General features: G+C 38.9%; 1 protein-coding gene across 10 annotated transcripts in view; it reads right to left on the bottom strand.

The window, feature by feature from the left end:
- Positions 1 to 23954, bottom strand: part of NELL1 (neural EGFL like 1) — a 232316-nt gene that overhangs the window by 4800 nt on the left and 203562 nt on the right. For 4 of the 10 annotated variants that reach the window (XM_071762645.1, XM_071762646.1, XM_071762638.1 and 1 more), the window contains 3 exons: positions 14271 to 14411; positions 5630 to 5823; positions 265 to 441 (listed from right to left, as the gene is read on the bottom strand). In XM_071762645.1, coding sequence (XP_071618746.1) covers positions 265 to 441; positions 5630 to 5823; positions 14271 to 14411 — 512 coding nt within the window. The remainder of the gene's footprint in view (positions 1 to 264; positions 442 to 5629; positions 5824 to 14270; positions 14412 to 23954) is intronic. The other 6 variants (XM_071762643.1, XM_071762640.1, XM_071762642.1 and 3 more) reach the window with 2 other exon arrangements.

Raw genomic sequence — 23954 nt, 5'->3', positions numbered from 1 at the left:
CTAATGCTGAAGTTAATACAGTATTGAGGTTTACAAGCTTTTGTCAAGCTTTTAATTTTGTTCATTACACCTACTTATTCAGCCCTGAGAGGAAAACTGATGGTGCAGCTTTCAGTCCATGGGTGCTCTTTAAGTGCCCAAATCATCACCCCTGGCCTGACAAGCAGGTGAAAAGAGAGAGCCAGGAGCCTGCTTCCAGGTACCTTTGGCTAAAAATCCCAACCCTTATTATTCCTGCTCCCCTCCGAAACGCTTGATCCATACCAGACAACGGCACTGCTGGCAGCTGTAGGTCCAGTTGTCCCCACTGTGGTAGAGCTTGTGCCCAGTTTGGTCGAGGCACTGGCTGGTGACACGGGTGTCACACTCCGGGCAGCAGAAGAGATCGGCGCTGGGGTTCTCGCAGTCGCAGGCTGTCCTCCTGCAGAAAATCCTCCCGTCCTGCCAGGACACAGTGCCCTGCTGTCAGCCACAAACTGCCCAGCAGCAACCCAGAGAAGGTCACAGGGAATGTATAGCAAAGGGCACATCTTGATCATATCAGGAAATATTAAGTTCTTAATGCATTCTATGTTACTGTCAGCAAGGACTCTTGTAATACCTCATTGCCAGTGTTGGCTCTGTTTCTACCAGTTCATGGGTCTGATACTGTTTGAATCTGAGAATTTGTAGAATGGTTTGGGTTGGAATGAAGCTTAAAGATCATGTAGTTCCAACCCCAACACCCTGGCAGGGACACCAGGTTGCTCAAACCCCCATCCAACCTCTCCTTGAACACTTGCAGAGAGGGGGCATCCACAGCTTCCCAGAATGCTGTTTTCTGTCTCCAGCTAATTGAGCTTAAAATAAATCAGCATCTTACAAGAAATACAGCGAAGCAATTTCATATCTCATTGGTTACATCAACAAACCCTTCGAGCAGTTGCCACTCTAATACATTCAATATTTATTTAGCACTATTTTGACTGATTGTACCACTGTGAAGAAAATAACTTGAATAAATAAATTGAAGTTATGAAGCTGGTCCTTTCAACTTCACAGAAGAACAAACCAGCAAAACCCTGGTGGCATTCATCATTCTTTATTCTGAATTTACCACTGGTTCTGTTCCACATCTGAACCTAGAGTACACAATCTTAAAGTTAATGGATTTATCATTATCCATTAAAATTCTGTTCATGCATTAAAGAGAGCCTCTATTCCACAGGCTCTCCAAAATACGAATTTGCTAAATATTTGCTTACAGTATTGGATGGCCCATTTTGTTAAAGACCACTAAACAGAAATGTTTGAGATAAACAGAAAATGCTTCACATGTAAAGAAAAAAGGATATTCTCTCTTTGCATCAGAGCAAACCAAACTGATTACAAATCTAGTTATGAAAATTTGATGGACTATTATGTTTGAAATTATATCCCTTACTGTAGGTGAGCCAACATACAGATATGCCACTTGTAGACTGGGAAGAGACATCACACTTAACAGTGAGGAGATTAGTGATAAATAAATAATTTTGCATTCAGTGTTAGTTCTTGGGTTACCCCTTATGCAAGCAAAGCATCCCCTGCAGCCAACTTGAAGGAAGAGCTGTGAGAGGAATGAACCTGTATTCTGCTTTGGATCACAACTGCACAATTTCTTACACAACTCCACACATTTCATTGCAGCTTTTTCATATCCTCATCAAAACTTTGCTCTGAGTCTATAAACCTGTGTCTAATGTGAGAAGGAAAAGTGGTTTTCTTTTTTCATTGCTTCCAAATAAAAGGAATACCAGATAAAGGGATACCTAACAAAGCAAGGAACTTCAGTACCTTTTGATCCTTTATCAAAGTGATTACTAAAAAGCAGCCCAGGATGTCTTTGCCACAGACAGAAATAGCTATAACCACAGCACATGGCATGGAAGTTTATTTTGGTTTTATCTGGATGCAGGAACCTGAGTTAGGCTCTTGTTTTTAAGCAAAGCCAGGTCACAAGGAAACATCTACAAAATCACAATCAGGGAATCCAAAATCATGGTCAGAGAATCACAATACCCATCAGGGTCACTGATGCATTCCATCATAGTTCTGAACTTATTAGAATATAATTTTCTTTTGTAAAAATAATAAAATTATTTCTTATGAAATAATTTCTTATGCCTAGCAAGGAAAGCTGAAGAGAACACAGGAGTATGGAAATGTAGAGAACATGCTGAGTTAACGAGGATCTGAACTGCTTTTGCCAACCACAGGGCAAACTACAGTCTTTATTCAGTTTTGTATCAAGTTAACTAAGGGTTCTCTGTTTGAAGCCTTCCCTGCCAGAAAGTTATTAATAAATCTCCCTTATTGAAGGTGGGAAAGAACAACCATTTCCACCCCTTGCTGAGGGTGGACGTCAAGCAGCAGCTCAGCACATCATCCAGACAACCCAAGACCCTCAACAGTCCGCTCTCTCTTCTCTCCATAACCAGGTCCTGATTAATAATGCCTAAGAATAACCTGTCTGCTTAGGTCTAATTCTCTTTCCAAGCTTTCAAGATTAGTTTTCAAATTCCCCTTTCAGCTGGTGACAGTGCTGGTAGTTCTGTGCTTCTCTAAGCTCCTGTGTTGTTACCTCTGGGGAGCAGCTAACCTTTTGCGTTGCCTTTACTCTCTGTTTCAGAACACTGATAAAACCTGATGATTTTGCCAGAGACCTTTTGGTAATCATAATACACTGCTGCTCTCTTTTTTCCTTAAGCATCTGTGTTTTATCTACAACCTCATTAGTTCCATGCCTTTCAAAAAATATTTTTATCCCTCTACTGCAGTGACACAAAGCCTCTTAAGCTGTATCTTACTTGCATCTTTGCAGCTCTGTAGTAGCATTGAGAAACACAAAGAAAATTGAGAAATATATAGAAAGCATCTTATTTTCTTTTGGTGGATAATATGTAGCATCTTATTGATATCTTTCCCTCCCCACTTTCCTTACTGAATCACTTCTCCAGGCTTCCTAAGTGTCAGTGGAATGACACAAAATTATTCTTACCAAAGGAAAAGCTGGCACACAAGGGAATCATTGTGAAGGGTGACTCAAGTTTCCCCAGAGTCCCAAAGCCAATTTGGACAGAAATCAGACCCTGCAGAAACCAAGCACCAAAGTGTTCTCATCCTCAGCAGCAGACTTCACCTTGGCACTGGTCCCTGTTCCTGGTGCTCTGCTTATCCCCCAGGCTTTTTTTTTTTCATATAGGGAATGGGGTTTTGTTTTACTTGAGGACAGACTCACAAGCCCACATACAGACAGACTGTACAGCCAGGCTTAGTTTTTTTGTGGGAGAAAGCAAGTGCTCCCCATCACCCTTCAGATTTCCACCAGTTGTAAATTTAATTGTGTATTAAACCCACAAGAGTTCAGGAAGATACCTGTGGAAGACACATCAAATATACTTAAGGTTCTGTATTACTTTATAGCTTTAAGTATTCATGTTTTTGTAAACTTTGTATTCCTTCAGAAAAATGAGGATGGTTCAAAGACACAGTCTGATAAAACACTGAAATAATCCCCTCTGCTGCAATAATGACATTTTGCTTCATTATGCAACTGAAATAATGATTTCTCATATTCTGGAGAAAGAATCCTACTCCACAAATAACCTTAATGAATTTCAAAGTTAAGCAAGGTATTTTATTTCCTTCCCACCAGAAGAATTTAAGTTAAAATATTTTCAAGATGGGATTCATGTTTCTCAGTGACTGCATTTATCCAGCTGATCTCTCCCAAAATAGTCATAACAAAGGAAAAGCCAAAAGAAAAAAAAAACACTTTTAATCTGAAATGCTGATTTGTCTCTTAGTAAAACAAGTGAGTAGGATGGTTTCAAAGTTAAAAGTTAGAAGAATAAGGAGTGATTTAGTTGCACTCTGCCCTTTGCCTCACTGGAAACTGAGTGGGCTGCAAAAAGGCCAAGCAGGGCCAGCTCTCCATGCAACTAAACAAAAAGGAGAAAGACCTGCAGCAGGTTTGAGGTGTAATCTGATGTACTGGAAACTATCACAATTTATAAAAATATGTTTCAATAATATATTTCAATAAACACTGAGGAAAAACTTTACATCCTGCCTGGGATATGAGAAAGGAGGAAGTCTCCCTGTTTTGCCTGTTCCATAGGAAGGAATTTGGCTCTTGAAACAAGACAGTGACTGGAGTGAAATTAAATGCAAATGTTAATACACAGAGGAAAAAAAATACAAGTGAGGAAAATATAAAGAAGAGTCATAGCAATGAATAGTGCCAGGCTTAAAATATAGTTTAAGATATCCATGCACTAGTTAGTCACTAGTACAGTCATTTTGTATATTTTCATGTACTAATAGAACATTCAACAAGAAAGAAGTCCAATGAGAAATGACAAATAAAACAAATTACAAGCAATCTAAAATGGTAATACTAATACTTATAATTCTGCAAAGGCAGACCAGATGTCTTCACATATTGACTGCAAATCCTTTCATAAGCCAACCAGTTCCCCAAGATTACAATAAAACCTTGATATATATTCAGGGGAGTCAGATACTCCAGCTTCTGAAGGGAGGAGTTTTAGGAAGCTTGAAGCTACTTGAAGTAAAAATATAACAAGAATATATTCCCTTTTGAACCCAAACCATCAGTGTGCTTTGTGGGTTCTACTCACTCTGAAGTCTGGATTTTCCCTCCTGCCATATTATTGCAGTACAGAAATTATGAGGCTTTCAGTTTCTTGCAACTTCAAAAAAGTCTTCCCCTTTCTCCCTCCCAAACCCTTCAGCACCTCTCTGGCTCATCAGCATTAAGACATAGGGACTGGCAGCTCACTTCTTGTGCTCAACGTCCAGCTTTTTACAGTGGCCAAAAATCTCATTCTATTTAGACTGACACAAGAGCCAGCTGTGTTCTGCTGTGTCTAAGGAAAGCTCTACCAGTGCTAGGAAAGCATCAGGTCAAAGTGGACATAAAAGCCCAACCATGTCTCAGATTGGTGCATTTCTAAAATTCTCATTTTAATGGCATTACTCCTCTTTTAACAAGGGAAAACTAAGTGAAGTCAAATGTTCTTTAGGGCTTGGCCCTCACTCTCTTCACTTTCCTCAAATTAAGTGCCTGCTGCTAGATCCTCCAACCTTTGACTCGTGCTCAGGCCTTCATTCTCACCCAGTTAATTCACATCTTTTACAAGGCCAGGGGGAACACCCCCAACAGGAAGGTGGCTGCCCACAGTCCTTGTCCCAGGAGAAGCACAACCACGTGAAACTGAAGCTGAAACCAGTTTTCAACATTTCCTGAAAGCACTCTAATTTTCTACACAATCCATGCAAGGCTAACTCAAGACCCCAACATCAAGACACACCCCAAGTGGCTCTGGCCCATGGGGTGACATGTTAGGACCTCAGCAGGGTTAACAGTTATTCAGTTAAGTCAGTGGCTGTGTAAAGTAAGAAAACAGATGACATCCCAGAAGAATTTCCCCTCCATAAACTTCAGTGCCCGTAGGAGATCTTACCTTCTGCCTCAGCACCTTGGCCCAGTGGTTTTGCCAACACCAGTGACATTACAATACTGAGTTTCTGCCACAAGCCCAGAGAAAAAGGAGTCCTGAAACCCATCCCAGCTGGATCTCACCTTGCAGGAACACACGGAGCATCTGTCCTCCCTCAGGGTCCACACCTGCCCGTTCCGCTTGAAGCCGCCGTCGTGGGGACAATCTCCGCTGCAAGACGGGCCCGAGGGACAGAGGCAATCAAACCCTCCTGCCAGGTTCACACAGGCTGAGTCGTTCCAACAGGTGTGGGTCTTTAAGGCACACTCATCAATATCTGCAAAACACCATTTATATCACTTTGGATATTTTTTTTTTTTCCAATGGGAAAATTCTATTTCTGTATTAAGTTATTATTGCACATCTGCTTTCCTGCTGGAAGAGGGTGCCTTATTACTGATGTCTTCTGTAGTTCAACTGGACATTCAAGACTGTGGGCTTTTTTTTAAGTTATTATTGGTTTGCTTCCACCAAAAATTCTGAAACAATCTCCAGCAGACTTAATTGTAAAGGCTGAGACTGACATACCTAGTGGAACTGTAAATCAGTGATGAACTTGAGCACCCAGACAAGGGTATAAAATGTTTTCCCAGTGACTGGAAACTTGTAGACAATCAGAGTGACTTTCTGCCACCCCGTGTTCTGGATTTTACAACAAAGTAAAAGTGGAATCTTCTTCATAAGTTTCTAGCATCCTGGCGTGCCCAACATTTCCCATGCTAAAAGCAATCAATTGCATCCCATAAATAAATAAATAAATAGGAAAAAAAGGATAAAAAAAAAAATGAAAGCTGTGATTTAGCAACAACAAAGAAATAAATAATAAAAGAAAATTATTATACCCTAGAGAAAAGCGAATTACAGTATCCCATTAAAATTGCTTTTGGAGGGTAAAATATAATTATGCAATATGAATTTATGTAGGGACTTAATGCAGCATTCTTTTTCTCACAGTGAAAGCCATGAGATTTTTAAAGTTATTATTAAAAACAGGTATTTCTTTCAGAAGAGGACGTCAGACTGTTCTTAAACAATATATTGACAGATTGTCCAGATATCTGGTGAGTCTCTGTTCCAACATGAAAAACCAAAACTGTAAGCAACAGTGGGAGGAAAGCTGAAGAAAAATCCAGTGATAGCTTCTGTCACTAGAATTCCAGAATACTAATATATGAATTCAGAAACCAGAAGTACAACAGTGACATTTATAATTTAAAATGATCTTATATCTAGCATGCAATGTGTAACTGTTCAATATTACCCAAGAGTACTTTTTACTCCTCTCTAAACAAACAAATTTTAGAATTCAGTAGCATTTTGCAAAACAAAATTACCTAAAGGCTAATTTAGGTGAGATGAACAAGTACTATGGGTTCACCAGTCATCTCCTCAGAAAGCCAGAACTTAAAGAGATGCTAACAATTCTCTCACTCTACTGAAGGAAACTTCTACAACAAATCACTAAATTCCCTCTCCTAGTAAAATTCTTGATTTCAATTCATAAATAGTCCAGGAAGAAGTGTAAATGGGGAAGTGCCCTTGGATTTGGCCAAACAGAAAATCAAACCACACAAGAGTCAGGGACCTGGGCCACCAGCAAATGGCTGGTCCTCCTTCTGCTTATAGACCCCAAGGGAAGCTGGGGGTGATTACACTGCAGAAGGACCTCACTCCTGGAACCTATGGGCCAGTTCTCTGTCAGGAATGCTCCCAGTGTCCTGATGTTTAGCACAATTCATTGCTTGTTGCTCAGACTTCCTTAAAAATGCTGTATTTTGCTGCCCTGACAGTCTTAATTGCAAAAAACTAACATTGTTGCTCCGTTGCATAGCTTTGCACTGAGTACTTGGCAAGGTCCACTACCAGTGGTGCAAAAGGCACTGCACAAAGAGCAATTAAAACTTGGAAATTCATTGTTGAACAAGTGCCACAGTGTCACAGGAGCTAAGAAGAAAGAAGGACTTCAAGAAAGCTCTTAATGAACTGCTATGAAATGTATTATACCCAGTTACTATAAGACTTAAAATACTCTAAAATATTCCAATTACCATCTATTAGACTTTGATTTGTATTTTATATTGAAGACAAAGGTATAAATGAAGCATTCACTTTGGTGATTCCACCAAGCATTGCCAGTAGTCTCTTCCTCACCATACTAAGGGCTGCTTGCATAGGATGTAGGAGGATCACAGGGCAGATCAGAAGGGCAGCTTTCACAATTCCCATCTAGAAGGGTTTCACATATGACTATAAAGCCATATTGCCTACAGAGTTCCATGTAATTGCTTTACTTATGACACAGAAATCTAATTCTGTTTCCATGTAATTTAACAGATTTATAGCAAGCCAGATGTTAGCAATTACAGAAACTAACATCATTCATAATCTCTATAGAGCAGACCTGTTTCACACTGCACAACTTCATCTGTTACACCTATCCAAAAGGGAAGAACACCCTATTTATGTGCTGCTGCTGCTTCTCTCCTCTTAGCACACACAAAAAGGATGCCCCGTTAGGAGTGGCCCAAACTGGTGAACAGAACTTTCTTGACAAAGAAACCAATCATGCAAAGCTGAGTAACATAGTATGAACATAAATTTCTAGTTGCTACTCAGGTTGTTGGTTTTTTTTTCATTCTTAATGCAAATGAGGGTTTCTTATTATTTCATGGCACTTATTAAGTTTTAGCGATCAATCAAATATAAAAGGCTTGGACACTGCACTCATTTCTATCTCAACTTCTAGTAGAGTTAATTTCTGAGAACATCCTTTTGGCAGTTCTGTCACTTATTGCATTTCTAAAAGTCAGAACAAACAGCCAGTGTTCCCAGTAACTTGAGGAAAAGAAGTTATAAGTGTAACATTATTTTGTTCCTCTCACTCTTTCAGCCTCCAGCCAGACTGGAGGGGAGGTGGTGGGGAAGGAAAAAACCTCAGACAAATGCTCCCTTCTTGTTAGTTCCCCATTGGCTTAAGAAAGTTTAATGGAGATCCAATGAACTTGTTCCTATCAACGTGACATTAGCATGTAGATGGCTATGTAAAACATAGAAAAAAAAGATTCATATTTAGCATAAATTTTTTCTTAACAGCTGGAATCTATTTTGAAAAATTAGCCTGGTTTAAAATTATTAACATGTCCGAAACAATCTCCTAATGAATATGATAATTGTATCACAAGACTCTGGCATATAGATTATTTTTATTTTATTCAAATCCTTACTCAGCTCAAATTCCCCACATTCCCCTCAGGGTTCATTTGTTTTTCCACAACTTCTCTCAGAAGCTGTGGGTCCAAAACTGGAACATTTAATGATGGGCAAGGCAAAACTGTACACAAGTCTTATTTCCCATTGTAACAACCCCAGGTAGCCAAGAAGATGAAATATTCACTTGTAAGTCAGGAGACTTTGAAGGCCAATGGGCAAATATGAAGGAGAAATAGCAAGGAGACTCCACAGTCTTTCCCTGTCTGTCTTGACTCCTGAGAGGTCTGGTTCTTTCATGTATCTTGTCCACCTATGAAAACAATCTCATTTTCACACCTGGAGTGGAATTTCACAAGCCTATGCATTAAATGGAGATAACCTGTGTCAAAACTTACTGATTAACCCAAGTAGAAGTGTCAGAGCTTTACTTTTCCCCCTCCACACAGTTCCTTTTCAAGGAAACTTGAGGATCTTGTAGAAATAGCCCTCATCAGAAACTCACTTGCAATTCTAACCTTATTTTCTATCAATAACATAGAGGCAACAGCAAAATCATCATTGCTGAGACTTGTCACCTTGAACACTGCACAGGACTATCATAAAGCTAATCAAGATCTTCACTCTTCAAACACTCCTAATCTCTGCTTCTTCAAACAAGTGTATGGCAACAGGTACTTGATCGTGTGCATTTTAGCTGCAATGCAACTAAGTCACATTTTGTGACTGGGAGAAGAATGAAAAAACCCCAACAGCTCAGATGCACTCATTTCCCAATATGCTCTCAAAATACATAAAGATAGCTCAGTAACGTGGGAAGACATGAAATCAGAATCAAAATGGAATAGAATAATCCCCTGAGATGCAATTTCCTTTTCCATCCTTTTTGGCTGTAACGAGAAGTAATTTGCCTCAGATATTATGAGAGGTCCCATGGCCACTCTATCTGAATGGGATAGAAGACAAGCATGACTGTACATATCAACACACATTCATTAACTTCGTTTCCCTGAAATTTTAAACTGATCCCTAGCCACTTCATTTCTTGGTTTTCAAGGCTATTCAGATTTTAATGGTATGACTTTTCTATGTCACCTTAATAAATGTGCTCAAGCAAGTCATGCAGTGTGGTGTTCTGTAATATCATGATAAGCTCTTGCAGAAGAAAGAATCCTACTAATGTGCTAATTTTAACTGTTATGGTACATTACACCATTACAGCATAATGTTAAAGTGAAAAATGTATGCTGGGCTCCCAAATCAATGTATGTACACGTTAGCTAAACAATATTTTGATATATCATTTTTCCCAGGCAACTTGTCATTTAATGTATTTGCCTTCATGATTCGGACTCGTCTTTGAAAAATAAATAAAACACTAAACAGATTCATTTTTAGTTGGAAAATATTTTATGCTAGCACTTTTGTTCTATGGAGACATAATGGTCTATTAAAGAACACTGTGCAGTAGATTAGATTTTGAATATAGGGTTTACCAATGCTTTCTAGCAATCTAGAGATGACTAAACATGATTACCTTGAAGACATGTAACACAACTTTCTCAGAATACAAGAGTCAGAATTTACTAAATGGAAAATAAGCAAGAGAATTTTTATTTTGCACCATAAAATCCAGAGATACAGACTCTGATGTTACGAGCTTTAAGTCTGTGAGCAGAATAGAAGTCATATAACAGCAGGTTCTAAAGTTGGTATTGGACACCCAGTACCATACACAATCCTTTCTCTCTATGTACCACTTCTCTAAGGACAGATAGAAAAGCAATTGCCAGGTATAGAGGGAAATTTTCAAAGGATGAGTCTAGCTTTTTGACAGAGAAAGGGGGCAAAAACACAAAGAACAAACCTTTTCTCTTGCTTTCTAATTTGGGTAACAGACAACACTGCAGCACACTGTGGGGTATAGGAAAGCTTTGGGAATTGATTATAAACCCATTCAGACTTGACCCTCAAGACTGCTGCATCCAACTTTTGTGGGAGCCCAACACATGTGGAGTTTTTTCTCACCAGCTGCTGAGTTCTACCATTTTCCAGCTTTCATTTCCCCACAGCAACTACTCTAACCCTGCTTGAAAACTTTTCAGGACAAAATACATGGTGAATCCTGTGGTTTTTCAGTGGGAGGAGGATCTGCGCTGAGTTTCCCTACACAATTTGCTGATTCTTAAAGAAAAAAAAACAAAACAATAACTGACAGGGACTGCTGCCTCTGTTTCCTTCTGTGATTCCAAGTCAGAAAACACAAAACATCATTTTAAAACATACAATCAAGAATTCTGCACTCCAGGGTCTGAACAGCTCTCTACAGACTGGAAGCATCTCCCTTAAAAAGAGATGGATGTTAAAAAGAATAATTTAATTCACTTTGATTTTTCTGCCATAGATAGGAGCTAGCATTGTGTGACATTATTAACCACCCAGATACAGCATTTCTTTGCCAGCTTTTCCCTTCCTTTGGTTCTGATAATCTTCCTAGTTGTCACCAAGGACTGAGTGGTGATGGTTTACTCAGTGATTACTGTAGGAGGTAGCAGTATTTGGCAACAGGTACTTAGAGTGGAGAAAAACAACATATGCCAGTGGCTTCAATATGGTATCAGTAGATAGGAGTTGATATTGGTATATGTATCATATGAACTCAGAGCTCTCTATGAAGTGCTTTTCTTTGTTTACTTTAAAGCATAGCAATGCTCTTATTAAAGAAAACAAAACAAACAAAACCAAACCACACAAACACCAACTATAGGCTACAGACTTTAATTGCCAAGGAAACTTTGGTAGTGACTTAGTACAGCAATTGTCTTTCAGTCTGCAAGCAGTGTTCTTAATACCAATACTGTGAAATGCCAGTGCCTCATAAAATGCTACCACTGGAAATTAATTCTTAAATTATATTCTCTTACTTTGAGCCTGCTCACCATCATTTTGTGATGACATCTTTCATAAACGTATGGCCATGGAAATATATTCCTTTTTCAAAGCTGACTTTGGTTGCAATTTTGAGCAGAAAAAGCATTTTCCCAAGCCTGAAGTGGCCTGGCTCAGTCCTACATTCTTATTACCCAAGCTCTGGTGCAATATCTTTACCTTCCCCACCTCATCCCTTGATTTACACATTTGTCCCTTGCCAAGTGACAAACTCCACTGTTTTCTTCTAATCAACAAGAATAAAGCTTTTAGAAGCTCTGATACTTCTCAAATAATTCTGAATTACATGTTATTTTTTCAGGATGCTCTGTGAGCACTGCAGAGACACTGCAAGCACTGACTCAGCTCCAAGACCACCTACGTATAAAGAGAGGGGAAGGGGATTAACCAATAAATACACAAATGCATCCAGCACAAGCAACCAGCTGCCTGAGCCTGGGCAATCTGTCAGAGCTGAGCTCTCCCTCCCACTGCTTTATGATTTTTCTATCTTCTTCTCATTCTTTTGTGGGGGAGGGTTTAACCTTTTTTTCCTTATGTCCTCAACCTATTTTAATTATTCTCCACGTTGTCCTTCAGGAAGGAAGAACATTTCAAAACATGGAACAGCAATGCCTCAAATACCCCTCAGGTGCACAGTAGGATTTTGGTATTCAGTCTGTAAAATATAGCAGGACAAAACACTGTTGCTAAGCAGATGAACCCTCTTCTCCCTGAAACTGAGTGAATGACACTGGCCCTGACTCTAAATACTCCACCAAGCAAACAAACTCTGTAACGTGATGTAAGTCAGTGTTCAAGAAACTGAAGTTTTATCTAGAATGTGTAGTTTTATCTAGCTGTTATTTTCTTAGTTGTGCTTTAGAATAAAAATCAAGGTCTGAAATTTCTTTCTTAACATGGGTCAGCAGAGTCTTCCAGTTAATTTTTAATTGGGTAACCAATACAATGAAATAATCTATACTGGTTTATTCTCTTCCTCATTGGCACCCTGCAGCAGATGGTCCAAAAAAGCTATTTCATTAAAATAACCCTGCAAATTCCACATTCTGTTTACAACTTGCATATGGTTAAGATGAGCACCTCACCTTACAAACTTCCAGCAAGCTGCACAGTTCAAAACAAGGGCAGTTTGTTTTAATGAAACTCATCCCTCTGATTTCCCCAGAATACATAAACATTTGGGGCTCCAGTTCGCTGTGAGGTAACCACATGGTTTATCTTCTAAGACCCTGTTTTATCTTTTAAGCCACAAAATGCTGTAAAACTTGCCATTTTTCACACAGCCACCCCAATGAAGTTCACCTTTGTGATTGTATTAAACTCCCCATTAGCTTAGGATACTGTGTAAAAAGCAAATATAGCTGGACAATCTACAAAATATTGCTTTTTAAAATAGTTTTTTTTTCCTCTGCATTTTTAAATCGTGATGCTATCTTATCCCAAGGTCTTCTGATAACCCAAATTTGTAGAAGATGGCAATTACCAGTAAATTACTATTTTTATTAACAATTTTTATTTTAACTTTTAATTGTGTACTTTAAATATTAGAAGTAGCCCTTTGTACTTACTTACATGATAAAAAAACTTTGCAATGTTTAAAAAAAAAAAAAAAAAAAACACCAAAAAAAGTCTTTCACAGAAGCAGAAAAGATTTTATGACAAATTCATAGAACTGAGTAGAGATGAAGTAACTGACATTCCAAAGAAAGTAAATAGAACTATGAGAATCTGATGGGTACCTCTACAAAGTTAAAATGAGATAATTAATCAATAGCTTTAAACTCATCTGATAAAATATCTTATTTAAATTTTGTCTAAAGCTTCTGAGAACAAGTTAAAAGGTAGAAAAACTGCAAGGAAGAGGTAAGCCATGAGTAGCATTTTCTCTATGGTTTCATTGCTGCTTACTTGCTGTAGTAGCACACAAAGTTACAGCCAGAGAAGGGCACCCAGGCTGCAGGAACCAGCACTGAATCCTCACAGAGCCTCATCCTTCCTTCTCCCACAGAAACAACATAGAAACTCCTCTGCATCCTTCAAAAATCCCTCTCCTTCCTGCTCTTAGGGCCTTATTCTGCAAACATGGTGCATACAGCCACTGATGTCATTTGCATCATTCAAGAGATAAAACAATGAAGATGCCAAACAACGCAAAGCAAACAAATCAAAGCACCAGGGACATCCCCCAAATGTTTTCTCACATTGCTCTGCTGCAATTTCAAAATGGAAAACCAGCTCTTCCCCTTTCAAGGCCCATTATGGCTCCCCAGCAAGCCTACTTTCACTTCAGGTTTTATAGCAACTTATGATGATAAATGGCAAAGCACAGTAAGTCACACTTTGGATCTCTGACTGCTTCCCTCTTGTAATAACCATTCAAAACTGTGACTTGTCTGGAGCGAGCACCCATGCTGCGGGGCTGGGGATGCTGCCAAACACAGACATGCTCCCTTGCCTTCTCATTTTAGCTGTGAACACAGGAACTGCTCGGGACAGTGTCTCAATAATCACTTGATAAGACCATGCAGAAGGAGGAAAAAAAGGGCTATGCTGATCATTGCTTACCAACACAGGACTCCCCGGCAAGAGAGTAGCTTCCATTGTCATGGAAACCGCTTCTGCACTCACAGTGGTACCACCCTGGGAGGTTAACACAGCGTGAATGGTTGTGACACTCAATGATCCCCTCTGCACACTCATCAATATCTGCCTCAGAGAAAAACACAAGCCAGCCAGGAAATTAATTTCCTTTGACACAATGCTTAAGGTTCATTTTGTTTGTTTTTTGTTTTGTTTGGTTTTTTGGTTTTTTTTTTTTTTTTAGCTTCTTGGGCTTTTTCTTGTTTTTTGGTTTTTTTTTTAAGTCTTGCTTTAATAGATGGATCAAGGTTTATTACAGTTCTAAACAACAGACACTTAAAACATGACTCACATAACAACAATAAAAAAGAACAGTAATACATCATGGAATTTGATACATACAAGACATTCATTTACATCAGGATTTGTTTTAAAACGCAAAGCAAGCATGCAGATTTTTTTTATCCTCTAACTCAGAAGTTAAATTTGTCTGTGCATATCAATAAAGTATTGCACAGCAGGTTCTCCACTGAAAAGGCACTTTCTACAATATTCCTGCTTTCCAAACTGCATGTACCAAGACACCTTGGAAAGAAAAACATTTTCTGCAGGATTTGTTTCCAGTGTTCAGCTGTGAAACTGGCAGCTATCTGGCACTGAAGGTGCTCAGAGCACTTTACAAGCAATAGTTAAATCTCTTTCATTTATATGATCAAAATAAATACCTACTATATGCATAACAATGTGTGACTAACAGAAAAAGCAGTCCACGTTTCAGCTGCAATAAAACCTTTAGCTGAAAAAGAGTGAGATGAGTGCCAGAGAGTCTATAGCAATGGAAAGGTAGAGCAAGAGAATTCCCTGCTGAGCTTCAATAAAGGTGCTGTTTATATGAAGGGGTTCTTCAAATTTCTTTAACATGGTTAATAGAGACCTCATAATTGCTCGTAACCTTGGTTAATCACGTCTGGCACCTGGCAGCTTCTCCCCTTTGAGCATTTTGCAGCACATTTTGTAGGGTTATAATTAAAATTAGTGAATTAATTATATGTTAACCTTGTGGTAATTTAAAAGCCATTATATTTTCATTCTTCTGTTCAGATCAAGATGTTTTGTTGTTTAGTTTTTTTTTTTTTTTTAATCTTGGACAGCTTTCAGATGGGTACCTTATCAAGGAATCACAAAGATTAGCAATTGAGATTTTTCCTTGCTTAACAGCACATTTAAAATATGCCTCAAATCTTGTACACCAAACATACAATTTGGGTAAAATAGGCTCTGAAACTGCATTTAGTTCTGCAAGCTTCCAGGTACAAGTGCCTCCTGATACTCATGCAAGACTGAGTTAAGGTTATTAAGTAACACAAAGTGCAGCTTTCATCTCAATTTACAAAGTGCGTTCACCAACAGGTTCTCCTGGGCTGCAGTGAGTCCTGTTGATGTACACTGAAATGGATTCAAATGAAGTCTCCTCCAGTACAATTCCTTTTTCTTCCATCTTACAAGCAATACCATGGGATAGTTTGATTTTTCCTCTTTTCAGTAGCAATATTTGATCTTGTTGAAATATGTCTGATCAACCTAAAAATATGCCTTCTCCAAGTTGTGTGCTCATCCTCGCTCAAGAGTGAAGCAAGGTACCTCCAATAACAGGGTTATAACCACTATTTATTTCTAGCTTTATTCAGCTTCTATCTAACACTAAAGTCAAATTTTTTATGCTCTAAAATCTTTCACTGCTGCTACCTTTTCTGTACTTTTTGTTTTGTAGAAGCTAATCTTAGTGTTAAAACACTGCACAAATCTAGCTGTCCATCAATGATGAGTGCTGCTTGCAAACTCAGACACTTTTAATTCATTACAGCAAATAGAATTTATAACCATGATCTTTTCACATGTCATGGCTGATGGAACAAGTTTAATCCTATTTGGAAAGTGAATGACTTTGCTACTGCAGGTCAACTGCAAATGAATCCTTCTTGCTTTCTTCTCCTTATGTGTCGAATGAGAGAATGTTCCTGTGTTAAGACTGCTTCCTGGGGTCAGTCTGGTGCTGGACCTCTATCCATTCAATTTTACATTTTTAATTTAAAAAATCAATAGAGTTTTCCTAAAGTTCATTTCTAAACCAGAGCCCTTTTGGAAGTCTATTTAAGATCATACTGTAGGATAGTAACTGACTGGCAGATTACTTTCAGAAAGCCTACTAAAGCTTTTAGCAGATTACTTTCAGAAAGCCAAAACTAAGCAGCAGTTTATTTAATGGAAGGAGAAGAGCATCACTGTAGGAGTGTCTCAAGATCATGTCAGAAAAGTAAAACAATACAGAGGATTATTTCAAGACCAGATGGCTTTATTGCAGCAGTACCACACCTGTCTAAAGCTTTTGCTCACAAGCTGATTTCTTAATCCAGCAGAGATGGTGAAATGGGATTCACTTTCAGTTGCACAAGTTTTACCTCGATCTGCTTAAACCAGCAGTGTCCTCCCCATCGCAAGGACAGAGGGCAAGGGAAAAGAAGGTGCTGGGCAGGCTGCCTGGGGAAAATCTGCCATGAAAGACACCACTGTTGCAGAACAGAACAGGGTGTGTGTGTGTGTGTGCGTGTGTGTTTGTGTGTGTGTTTGTGCCTCTGGCAAGGTGTCATTAAGAGCACCACACAATACAACACACACCAAGAGTGGTATGAACAAGAGAACCACATTAATGGCTTCTCAGTTCATCTCACACTTTGCCATTTCTCATTCCCATGCTCAGAAGGATGGACACAAAGAGCAAAAGAGGAGAAAATATGATGATTAGGTCTGTGAGCTTCTCCTGTGTTCTTGTGCATTACTGCTAGCAGATATATAAATATACCTCTGCAGGTATAGGAAAATCTTATGGATTTCCTGTAGAAATTCTAAATGATTGAAGAGGCTTGTAATACCAAGAGGGAACTGCAAATAACAGCTTTATAAAATAGTGTCTCACACACTGTGACATTACTTAGTTTACCTAAGAGATAATTTCCATCTGGACATACCATGGCTTTTGAAAACACCTTTTTGAGTACATTTTCTGCTTAGGAAGGTGTTGCTACACATCATGATCAGGTCAGGGAATTAGAATCAATTGACCTTTCTTCATTTTGGCTTTCTCATCTTTAGATTCTAGCACTATATTTACATACTTGCCCCAGGATTATCATCTTTCTATCAAAGTCTGGTTTTACTATAGAATTTGAGCTATATGTGTACTATTTGTGCCTGTGTGCTGTGTGTGTGCAGATGCTTACTGCAATATACTATATATATATACACTTAATAAAATTCTGTTAAACTGAAATGAAAATTTATACTTCTGACCTGAAAATAAAAACAGTATAAAAATCATAACCATTCTTCAAAGAAAATCCCGTTCAGAAATTCTGGAATGACATAGACCAGAGGAAAAAAAAACAGGTGGATATTCTGGAATGACATAGACCAGAGAAAAAAAAAAAAACAGGTGGATGTTTTTTGGCTGTGTTCCCAGATGTTAGGTCTTGCCTGTCCTCAGCACTCCTGGCAGCAGGATGAGCAGAGGGCTCCAGGCTCTGCCTTCTCACAGCATCCCTGCCATGGATGGAGCAGCCCAAGGCTTCCCATGCACATCTTCACCTTGTCATGCCCACAGCTGAGCCATGCTCACAAAAGTCAGTGAAAACACATTCACAGAGACTCATCATCCCTGTATGGGCTTTCTGTGTATCTGTTAGTAACTAAACAGTCTAAAGCAGAGGTCTTGTGAGAACACAGCATGTTTTAGTATTTCTTTGGGAGCTGAAAATTTCCCATAACCTTAACTTGCTTCTGTAGTCTTTGGCTAAACAGCTGCCCTACCTTTGCAATAAGTGAAATATTTTTCATTTCTAGCTGTAATTCAACAGAAAATGTCACTGCTCTTACCCCCATGGAACCATTTTTGCAGTTTTCCCCATTCAAGCTTTCTTTCAGTGTCCATATAAAGACTGCTCCACTGCTTGCTTCTTCCCCACTCAGATATTTAACCATCATTAGTACAGAATTGTTAATGGATCTGGCAAAGCTTCACTGTGGTGGCTTTGCAGAAGCCACAGAATGGCACATTTTTGTACTGTACAATAAAGGCACCAGTTGGTTGTGAATAAGCTCTAGCAGGATGTTAATCCTGTCCTTTAAGGGCAGGGCTGTAATTTTTACTTTTACCATCCCAGCTTCTTGAATTATTCATATAGGTATTTATGCCGACAAGATAAATAGGATAATTTATCTCAAAATAAAACACAATGTCTTCAGAATCCAGTGAAAAGGTAAAATTAAATTAATTCAATCTTTTCTAATGCCTCATCACATTTAAGTCAGTGTGTGATAATACTGAAAGGAAAACTGCTCAGTGTCATCTAATAGCCAGCAATCTACAGTTTCAATGAGACAGAAGAGTTATATTATAAAAGTGTCTGTTCATCAAACTCTTACTGTGCTCTTTTTCATGCAAAAAATATAAGATCCTTATCTTTAGTTCTCAGTTGATAAGGACACCAAAAAGCATGTACTAACAAGAAAGGAGCACACAGGTCTCCAGCTTCCTGAATTAAAACCATACCCTGACAGTTAACTCCAGAGCATTACAGCTTGCTTTGCCACCTCAGAATAGTTTTCTTTGACATAAAACCACCAGAAATATTCACCCAGCCAATCCAGGCCTAAGCTCTGTGTAAAATACAGCCCCTTCTCATCTCCTGCTCTCACATGAGCCTCACTTCTTTAAAACAGAGAGAGCAAGAAAGGGATGTCACAGCTTCCCTGCTGCAGATGAGTCATTTGACTACTTCAAATAAACCTTGAAAAATAAAAATCTCCCACCTGCCTACCTTTATGCCAGGTTCAGCTGATGTAAGCAAATAATCATCTGGTTTACATAAACTTACATGAAGGCTGAATTTTGTCATTTATTATTGACTCATATTGGCTGCACTACTAAATCTCCACACTAGCTCTGACATCTTCCTACAGTTATCAAGAAGGCTTGAATTTACTTTTAACCATATGCAAAACAAAGCTGAAATACATCCACTGGTGGCCACCCTTAGAATCTGAGAAAAACATGTCTGGGCCCTATCTATTGGCATTTTTAATCACCAGCTTCTTGTCTCATAGCTCTAAATGTCTCGGGTGATACAGATTCTCTCTCTCCCTGATTGAAGTTAGTGCCTTTGGAATTGTTGCTCAGGAAATTCTTCCTTGAACTTCCTTCCACTTAAGCATCTTTTTCAATTACTTTCATTTACTTTTTAAGTCATTAGGAGATTCTGGGAAACATTCAGCACCAAATTACATATTCCTCTCTCCTCAGCAGTCCCAACTGTTTACACAGACTGATTTTAATTGCATTATATTTATATTGGCCTTTGCAGTTCCTTCTTGAGCAGGAGTAATTTTGCAGAAACAAACAGTACAGGCTTTGGTCCATTTTTCTATTTTTGAGCATACAGCAATAAACCATAAAACCTTGAATTTGTTGAGATAGTGAGTACAAAGCCAATTCATCAATAATCAAACCCACACAGCAGGACTCTGGTACTAAATGGATTTCAGGGATGAGAGGTGTGCCCACCACTCATAATTAAAGAACAGCTGTAATATGCTTTATGGTGTAATTCTGGATTGGTGTTATCAAGATTTTTAATCATCTGAAACTCATGTGCAAATTTAGAATGATGAGTTTAACAATAATAAATGGAATTAAATCGGTATCAGAATAATAACACAGAGTAGTGGTACCAGCAATTCCTAAGATTAATTATTTTAATATACAGCATCTAATTTACTGAAATTCATTTTTAATACACACTCCAAGATAATGTCTTCATCAGTTTAGTGCATGTCTCTCTCAGACCCTCATACTCATCTATCTCTATGCTAAATATGCAGCACACTTGGAGCATGCACCTCAAAGGTCCTGGGATGGTCCATATAAATGTCACTTCATGAGACTGAAGCTGAACAAAAGGTTCTTAGTTTCATTTCAAAAATTGGTGGGTGATGTAGGAAACGAGCAGGGTCAAGAACTATTTCATATTTAGTATCACATTTGAGTTTCTATTGCAAAAAGGATTTTAATTATCACTCTCCCAGACAGAAGCAGACTGACTTCACAATGAGCAGGTTATGTTTCAAACAGATGCAGAGAGATTCTGTCAAATTTGAGGTCTGTGGTCATAATGTCTTTCAAATATCATCATCCTGAAAAGGACCTGCCAGCACCCTTGATACATCTGGACTAGAGGGAGGTGTGGGGAATATGCAGTTCACAAGAGCCTGTTCACCTGCTCCAACCACAGCTCAACTGATGGCTCACAAATTCATGACTACAGTTCAGCTCAGTGCCTACAAGCACCTTGTGCCAGCTGGCAATGTCCCACAGTTCTCCAAAAATAGTCCTCTCATACTCCCATGACATCACAGTATTCCTAAACATACCAGAGAACTTTGTCAGGAACTTGAATTTTTTTTATTTCTACCTATTAGATAGAAATTCTGATAGGTTAAATGGAAATAATATGTGATCTCCATGCTGTGTAACTCAATCCCATAACATTTCTGTACAGAAACTCAGCTGCAGACCACCAGCACAGTGGTATTTTATTTATTTGTAACATTTTCTACTGTAGAACAGAGAGATATCATGTGCAATTTACAGGTGAGAAAAGTAAGGCAGAGGGATGCAGGGAATTGGTCAAAGTTGTCCAAAGCCACCGTGCAAGAATCATAAAATTGTTCCATGAAAAGCTCCTCAATTTTGTAATTCCAGACACTGTTGTGTCACTTAGGTCACCATTTCTCTATTCTCTAAATTGAGGAGTTTTTCAAATAACCAGGTAGAGGCAAGGCCAACCCTCAGCCCACTCATGACTCATGAACATGGGTTTTATTTTTGAAGAACGTTCAGTATCTTCATCTCTGATTACTATCTCAATTAAATTGTGATACCAGAATTGTATCTGCATATATTATGCATGAGGAGCTATTCAGAATATTAGATACAAGTACTAAAATAAATGAGGGGACAAGACAACAGGAGAGGCAGTTGTGTCAACTGACTGCAATCAATAAAGCCCTCAGCAGACAGAGGGATGCTTCTACAAAGTGAGGATTATGTAGATTAAAAAAAAAAAAAAAAAAAAAAAAAAGTTCAAATCCATCCCTAAGAGCACAGTATTTTTATGCACAAAGCTGCTTTAAGCCAGTTCAAAGCATAACTGCTGTAAAATCAAATTCATTTAATTTACAATGACTGGTAAGACCATTTTAAAAACATATTAAAGATTGCATAATTAAAATTTGGAAAATCTGTGTGGCCAAGTACATTAAATATATGATTAAAAGATGAATATATCAGTGAGAATAAAAATATTGTTGACAATTAATTTTGGCATGCTGCAATTAATGACTTGCACATTTCTTTGGCAAGATCCCCAAATTTAAGAAGCATTATCTAATGGGGATAGGAGCTAAAGCAAAATAGTTGATGGGGGCCAAGCACCTGGGAAGCAGCTGGGCAGAAAAGGAGCTGGAGTCCTGGTGTACACAAAGGTGAACAAGAACCACCAAGGTGCCCCTGCTGTGAAGAAGGCAAATGGAATATTCTGCTCCATTAGACCAAGTATAGGTGGAGGGAAGCAATCCTTCTCCACTCAGCACTGGTGGAGCCTTCCCTGGAGAGCTGGGTCCAGTTCTGGATTCCCCAGCACCAGAGAGATGTGGTCATGCTGAAGAGAGCTCAGGGAAAGCTGCAGGGATGATTGAGGGTCTAGAGCACATCACGTGAGGAAAAGCTGGGAGAGCTGGGAATGTTTAGCCTGAAGAAGGCTCAGGGGGGAAATCCAATGCCTACAGACACCCAAGGAGAGTGCAGGGAGGACAGAGCCAGGCCCACAGGCAATGAGCACAAAGTGAAATGCAAGAGGTTCCCTCAAGGAAATGCTTTGCTGTGAGGCTGACTGACCACTGGCACAGGGTGCCCAGAGAAGTTGCAGAGCCTCCATCATCCTCAGAGATGTTTCAAAGCCATCTGGACATGGTCCTGGACAAGTGGCTCTTGGTGGCCTTGCCTTAGCAGTGGACAAGATGATGTGCAGACATCCTGCAGCCATTCTGTCATTCTGTGATTCTCTCTCAGAAGGAATCTTCTCTCCAAAGAAATCTACTGAAGTAAACTGGATGCAGGCTGCCAATTTGTTCAACAGAGCTAGAAATATGAATGCAACCTCTCATAAAGCAGGACACTGACAAACACCATTCCCTACCCAACTTGCCAATTGTCTGCAAAACAGAGCATTGTGCAGAAGGAAGAATTCAAATGACACTGGTTCAGTATATGAAAGTTTTGTTGATGAGCCTCAGCATTATTATCCAGTGCTGGCAGACTGTCATGCACAGTCTTTAGCTACAATGCATAACCAATGTGTCACTCTACCTAGCACTTGAATCTCTCAAATTCAACATGAAAAAGTCCTCCAAAAAGCCTATTATCTTACCTAGCACATCCCGTGAGTAGAAATGCTCCCTGTGCAACATTCTTGGGTGATTTGCCACAACCAATTTTAAAATTACTCACATGAGGAGTCCTCCTCCACTTCATGGGGAAGATTATATTGAAACCCAGCAGTCCACACCGTCAGGAAGTTCTTTTGATTAGTTTGAGCCCTTCCATAATCGAATATGGTTCAGCCAAAATAACACTTGTCAAAGCAATTTCAGTGCTAACAGGAGGCAGCAGCTGATGGGAAAATGATAAAAAGCACATTTCCTTCACTCTTGCAGGGGTGGTGGAGTGTTGGCTGCTCTCCTTAAAATTCCTGTGTACACCACTGAGCTAAAGGGCATGAGAATCAAAGCCAAATTGCAGGTTTAGATTATAATAGTGTGCACGCCCTATAGCACCCCTGAGAGTTTAATAATAATGGAAAATATTCTCAATTAGTTTAGGGTTTTTTTTAATCTTGAAATGATTAACAGCTTTGGAAAAGCATTTTCATTCATACAGTAATAAATTTTCCCAAGGAAGAAAATCCCCAAGCAAGAAGTGTAAAAGGAGCTCTTGAGATTGTAAGCAGAATAATGTGAAGCACTCTGCATCCTCAATTAGGGAAGAAACAGTTCAGGAAGTGCTGATCAATACAGTGCAAATGGTAAAACTGCATACTTTGGGAGAATGTACTAACACAGTTTCATAAGAAGAAAGAAATATGTGGTGGTTCTTCCTCACAGCCCACTAGATTCCAACTGTTCTTATTCAATGGAGGATCCCCATCCATCCTGAAATATATATATTTATGATAATAAGAAATGTACACAAAAAAATCATAAAATTGACTAATAAAAGACTGGAAGGGTTGTTCAAGAAGAGAAATCAAGACTTTGCCTTTCTCCTTTTGTACATAATGCAAGTGAAAAGTGAAAACCATTGTCTGTTTTGGTCTGCTTGACCTTTCTCCAGTCCCACCACATTCCATCTGTTTTCCCCACCAGTGCAGTTAAACTAACCCAGGATCCAGACTCCATCACTCCAGCTGCACATTCACAAAATGCAATTTGCAGTGTCCTTTCCCAGTTAACTTCAACAACACTGGATTTTATCATGCTAAATGATCAGAATGTTACAAG

This window comes from Heliangelus exortis, chromosome 18 (assembly GCF_036169615.1).
Source record: "Heliangelus exortis chromosome 18, bHelExo1.hap1, whole genome shotgun sequence".
Taxonomy (NCBI): Eukaryota; Metazoa; Chordata; class Aves; order Apodiformes; family Trochilidae; genus Heliangelus; species Heliangelus exortis.
Note: the sequence above shows the minus strand (reverse complement) of the source record. Positions and strands in the feature narration are given on the sequence as shown.